The sequence below is a fragment of the Rhinolophus sinicus genome, chromosome 1 (genome assembly GCF_057876585.1).
Source record: "Rhinolophus sinicus isolate RSI-liver-muscle chromosome 1, RSI-T2T, whole genome shotgun sequence".
NCBI lineage: Eukaryota > Metazoa > Chordata > Mammalia > Chiroptera > Rhinolophidae > Rhinolophus > Rhinolophus sinicus.
In genome coordinates, this window is record NC_142501.1 from 186,696,111 (window position 1) to 186,702,110 (window position 6,000).

A 6,000-nucleotide genomic window follows, 5' to 3' on the forward strand; every position below is an offset into this window, starting at 1 on the left:
ATATTAATACAGGCTTATAATGCATTTATGTTCTTTAACACTGAAATTGTACATCATGTTACTTTCTAAACCTCACATATAAGAAAGAACTCAGATGTACAATTCTTTTAAATAGTGTTTCTTTTAATTTTTTTCCTTAGTAATGACAAATTTGTGGATAAAAAGGTTTTCTTAGCTAGACAGTATTTAATCCTAAAAATTTCTACACTATCTTATAGACCCTACAATACAGAACGCAAAATGTAAAAATAGTAAAACCCTTATAACCATCACCACGGGAGGAGGGAGGGGAAAAAGTCACAAAAACATACAAAGCATTGGAAGACTGGATGTGGAGGAGGATGCCAGAGGGGAGAGGGGGAGGGTTTCACGAGGTTCTAGGCAAGCCCTGTGATGACGTCACCTCACATACATAATGTTACAGCAGTCAGCACAGGCCTCCTGCTTTCCTATTGGTGAACACCCGTGTCAGCCGACATCAGAAGATAATCATCATTGGCCAGACAATTACAACTGGAGCAACTAGCATCCACTGTGAGCCCAGACCTGGCAGGCTGCTGAAAGAGAAGGCAGAGCTCAGCTGGCCTTCTCACTCAATGAATTTTATGTCGCCTTACCAATCACTAGGTATTTTGCTCCCTTGCTAGCAGCCCTTATAAATTAAGTTGGCTATTAGTGAGAATAGCAGGTAAAAGCCAGACATCTCATAAAAGAACAAAATGCCTCTTTTCAATGTTGTTAAAATCACAAGGGGCTTTCAGTGTAAAATTGGAACTCAAAAACGCTATTGAGCTAAAAGCTGGCATTTTCCTCTACCTCATACAATAAACTCATTTACCAGATAATATTACCCAAGATATTTTTAACTTGACGTGTAGTTTCAAGATGAGACTCAGGATGATTCTCCAAGGGAATATAATACCTTGCATTTCAATTGCTTTTGTAATTTGTCATATGTGAAACTATCTATTAGAAAAGTAAAAACATCCATAGTATTTATCCTGTGTCTAGAACAATGAATATAGGGTTAATCATTCATTAAAACAGCAATAAACTTGCCTCAGCCAAAGCCTTTAGTGTTTATACAACACCACTCCAAAAAAGGGACCCCATGATATTAATATGTAATAAGGTAATGAATATGGATTATAGGATATGTTTAAGAAACTACACTTAAGCTCCTCTTAAATGACACTTGGAAGTCCAGACAGCATACTGACAAAACAGCACTCTGGCAGTCCTCACAATGCTTCAATAGTCAGTTTAGGTCATTTTTGAGATAAATTATAATTCTCTTAATTAACAAGTTTTGTTTGAGGCTATGTCTAGGAGATTTTTAAGGACAACTGTAAATGATTTCTCAAGCCATAGTAGAAGCTTCACAACATTGTGTTTTTTTCCCCAGAAGCTATTTCAAACCATTTTAAGTTAAGGAGTCGGGAAAAGTTAAGACCTTGCGGTTTCCTAAACTTCTGCCACCAAGAGGGTCTAAGCCGTGGTTATGGAGATTCCTTCTGTTAACAAAGGACACGAAATGAAAATTTTCATTTTCTTATACAGCCGGTTCAAGACTTTGTGGCTGTTGGAGTTATGGGAAGGAGGTTTATAAAATTGGTCCCCCTAGACATTGGGAGAAATACACACAGGACAAGACAATTAAGGTCAGGAAGACTTGCAAGGGAAGGTGAACAGCCAGCAGGGTTTTTTTTCTTTTTCTTCTTTTTCTTACTGCAGTAAGCAAGGCAAGAACATAAAGTCAACAAAGAGAAAAAGGCAGGAAAGGGAAATTCTCGTATGGGGCAAAGACATAGTATTTGAAATGCGGGGGGAGGGGGGGCAAGTACACTACGCTTCAGATGTTAACAGGTAGTGCTGACCATAAAATGGGCACCGATCATCATTTTAACTCCGTGGACAGGCATTTTCCCCATCTGCCATGTACAGAGCGTTCTTTATAGTGCTCTGAGTAGTCTAGAATGGAATGGGACAAGAACTATACCCTAAAGAGCTAATGATCTGTCTGGTAGGAGGCACAGACATACATGTAAAGATTTATGTATATAAATAAAAGCCAGGAAAGAGATTGCCAGAAGAAAACTACAGGTAAGTAAAGAGATAGTAGGAAACAGCGGTTAGAGCCCAACAGGCAAAGCTAAGTTGGCGCATTTTTGCCAGTTTCAGTCCGGTGAGGGTTAGGCCCTGTTGGGCTGTGTGTACTTGTTGAGTGAATGGAGAAAAGAGGCGGGAAATGGTACCTGAAGGAGACACAGAAAGTGGCCACAGAGAAAAGGCAAAAGTAAATGAGACGCAGTCTCGGCGGCGGTGGTTCAAGGGGGGACTAGCCAACAGTGAAGGGGGGCGGCCTGAGCGAGAGGAAGCCGGCTCCGGGAAGGCAGGTTCGACATGGGTGCTGCAAGTTGCAGACACGCCGACTTTAGAAAACACAGAGGACATGGGGCTAATGGGGGAGGAAGATGGGCTCGAGTTGTGTAGCAAGAGGATACGACAAACAAACGACTACAGAGAAGACCCGGGCCCTCGGTGGGCCGCGGTGGCGCGGCTCGGGCCACCGCCCCCACCCCGCCTTCAGCACCACCCCCAAAGCGGGAAGAGGAAGTGCTTCTGGAGAAGGTCCCCGGGTGGCGAGCCCGAGGGGCTCGGCTTTCCCAAGCGCCGAGGCCTTTCAACGTCTAGCCTCCTCGGGATCAAGCCTCAGTGTACAACCTCATTCGACCACCACCACCCACTCCCCGGCGCTCTCGGCCTTGGCGGCCCCATGCCCCCCTGTGCCTGCCTCCCTTCCCAGCCTTCCCAGCGGATCCCAAGGCCCTCCCGGCTTCCGACTCTGGCCCTGCGCGGCCCTCCGGCCCCCTGCCCCCTCCAGCCCGCGGGGGCAGCGCTGGGGATGGGCTCCGCCCAGCTGCAGCCACAAGCCGCCAGCCAGCCGGCGGGGCGGGAGGAGGCTAGAGCGAGGTCCAACCACCCGAGGATAGTCGTGACTCTGGGAGACGAAAGAAAGGAAGTTGAATTCCCCTCCCCGGCTGCGACCGGCGGCAGCTCTCCCAGTGCAACAACCTGCCCGGCCACCCGCGCGCCAGCGTCTCTGGTTTCCCACTGCCGAGATGGGGGAGGGAAGGCAGGTCTTGAGGGAGAGCGGCAAGCGGCGGGTGGGGACCCCAGCGCCCGCGAGCCCCCTCGGCCTAACGCCCCACCCCAACACCCGGCAGGCGGCCGGCCACTGCCCATCTCGGTGTGCACTGGGCTTGCACTTTACTGATGACCAGACCCGGGGTTAGGGCGAGGGAGGGAATGTCTGCCACAGCAGCTCTGTCTACAAGGAAGAGCGAGATGAGCACGCCCTACTCTGTTAAATATTGCAAGGTGACACAGTATCGCCTCCCACACAAGGATTTTCAAAAGGACTGGCGGAGGGAAACACAGTAAACAAGAAAGACGCTTTCCCCGATTAAGAAGTTTGGGGAAGAGCCCCCAAGGACTCTGCAGACCCGGGATTTTAATCTGTGTCTCAACTCGAATCAGCAGCCTCCCACTGAATTAGAACTGAGTGTGTTCAAAAGGCGTTTCCGTAAAACAGAAACTTACTAATAATGGCGTGGCTCCACTTGCTTGGGTTCATTCATTTTTATTTCTGTTTTCATTGTCCCCTCCCCCGCCCCCGCCTCTTTATGAAACCGGAAAGGGTCCCCGTAGGGAAAAGGGTCAAGGAAAGGAGGAATCCGGCTGGGGAGAGCAGAGAGGGAAGTGAAGCTGGTGAGCTGCAAGGAGAAAGGAAGGACACGAGGGATGGGGAGAGGGTGAGGACCAGAGATCCGAGGACGGCGGGTGGGAGAGGGTTAAACAGAGCCGGAGACCGGGTCCTCCTTCACAGCCTTGCACACTCCGCTCACGAGAGGCCAAGCAAGAAAACCCCACTTTAGATGAAAGCCAGGAGGCAACACAGGTAGGGAACCTGGACTATGGCATCTCTCCCGCCTTTCCTGCCGCGCAAACATCTACAATATGTATACGCGCACACACAGAGACATATATGTGTTCAATGTTATATAATCTGTGTTAAAGAGACATGTGTGGCCGAGGGTCGCACACCCAGACCTACGCGCCTCATGCAACCCGCGTGTCTCAGCGGCTGGCTCTCTGAGGCCCGCGATTCCCGGCTCCATTCAAGCCCAGACCTGGAACACCGACATTAAAGGCATACCGGGAAGACGCGCCGGGCTCCGGGACATAATATCACAAGCATCACCTACCAGTTTTCCTGCATCCATTGAATGGCTTCATTCTCGTTGAACTGCTTTTCGAATTCATATTCTTGTAAAGTCAACACTGACATGTTCATTGGGGCTGATCTTCGGAGTCTCTACGTGTTCTCTACACAAAATAAAATAATCTGTAAAGCGCTAGGTTTCGAGTGCTATGCTTCCCCCACCCGCCCCCCAGGTCTTCCCCTCGCCGCTGGGTCGCGGCGGTCGGTCTCTCCCAGCCTCTCAGCTACATCCAGGGCTGAGCATTGCCTGCGCTCGCTCGGTTCCCAGCTCCGCGCTCTGGGGCTCTCCTCCTCCCGGCGTCTGCACCCACCGTAGGAGGAAATGAATGCCTTGTGGTCTTAGTGCCCGCACGTTTGTCCATCACCCTTTTTACTTGTCTACAGGGAAATCTCCTCCCCCTCGTGCGATCCGAAAAATTAACCCTTTGCAAGGGAGAGTGAGAGTGCGCGAAACCTCACCACCTCTGGGGGCCAGTTTTGCCTAAGCGAAGGTGACTAGAGGCGTGGAGAAAGGACGAGGAGAGGGAGGAAGTGGCCTCGAGGTCAGCCACAGCCCCCAATCCCGACCTTGTGGGCCGCCAGCCTTGCCTTTGAATGTAGTTTGGGCGTGCGTGGCACAGCCCCGAGGTGCGCGGACCCACGAGATTGGCGAGTGGGCGACAGGGAAATAAAACCTGCCAGCAGTCTTGTAAGAACTCCAGGCACATTTGCTCTGAGGTCACACAAAAAGGGAACGCGCTTCCCACCTCCTTGCCCCCGCTATACTTTTCGGGTCCCCCACCCCAGAGCTATGGCTTTGACTCACAAATCTGGGGCCCGGCAGCCCGCAGAGCTCCTCAATCACAAGCGGGCTGGGGATGCTGAGGATGAGGATGGTGGAAAGTCGAGACGGAATAGTAGCCAGGAGAGGGTGATACCTTAGGTGGAGGGTTGGGGTACGGGGAGGGGTAGAGTTAATGAACTGAGACAAAGGGGGAAGGAAGTTAGCAGATAGGAAACTGGAGTAACTGGTCCAATGAAAAAATTTATTTGTATCCATGAGAAATTTCACTTTATTTATTGTACAGGTAGGCGGAACAGAATTATTTGAGAGAGCTAAATGTAACGTTGACCCCTACTGAACTCCCAGTCTCACAACAGCTTCTATATGCACCCCCTTCCTACTCTCAGAGGAAAAAGTATTTTCTACTCTGCCTGTCTCTCTACTCATTTCTCACAAGTTAGGAAAAATGAAATACGAGACATGGAGGCCTTTATTAATATATGGATGAATTGTAAGCTTGAAATATAATAATAAGGAACCTATGCTTTAAAAATCAGGTGTACATTAGGAGCAGTAGAAAATTCTCTTTCTCCCCACCTCCCTGATAGTCAAAAGACAGAGTATTTTCATTCAAAGTCAGGTTCCTGGAAACCACAGAAAAGTGGGAACTGGGAGAAACATCTCTGTCAAGGAGGAAGGTATGAGAAGAAATTAAAGAAAGAGTTTTAAAAATCCAGTACAAGATTATATAGAATCAAAGGGCTAAACTTGTTGATGATTAGCAAATTAATTTGTAAGTTGACACTCCCAAATATTCCATATATAGACTTTTTAAGCTTTGTCATTCTAGAGACGTCTGCAACACAAGTCTCAGAGAAGGTAAAACCCAAGCCAAAAGACTTGGCTCCATTGGGCTGGAAGGTGGGTGTGGCCTAAGGAGATAAGGATTTTA

General features: G+C 48.8%; 1 protein-coding gene across 5 annotated transcripts in view; it reads right to left on the reverse strand.

Moving 5' to 3' along the window:
• Positions 1-5,210, reverse strand: part of ELOVL6 (ELOVL fatty acid elongase 6) — a 120,511-nt gene extending 115,301 nt beyond the window's left edge. The window contains exons 1-2 of one of the 5 annotated variants that reach the window (XM_088792439.1): positions 5,091-5,210; positions 4,269-4,389 (exon numbers count right to left, since the gene is read on the reverse strand). In XM_088792439.1, the coding sequence (XP_088648565.1) occupies positions 4,269-4,357 (89 nt within the window). In that variant the 5' untranslated portion in view covers positions 4,358-4,389; positions 5,091-5,210. Of the gene's footprint in view, positions 1-4,268; positions 4,496-4,532; positions 4,728-5,090 lie in introns of those variants that run through there. The other 4 variants (XM_074322494.2, XM_074322508.2, XM_019741960.3 and 1 more) reach the window with 4 other exon arrangements.
• Positions 5,211-6,000: the final 790 nt, after the last annotated feature.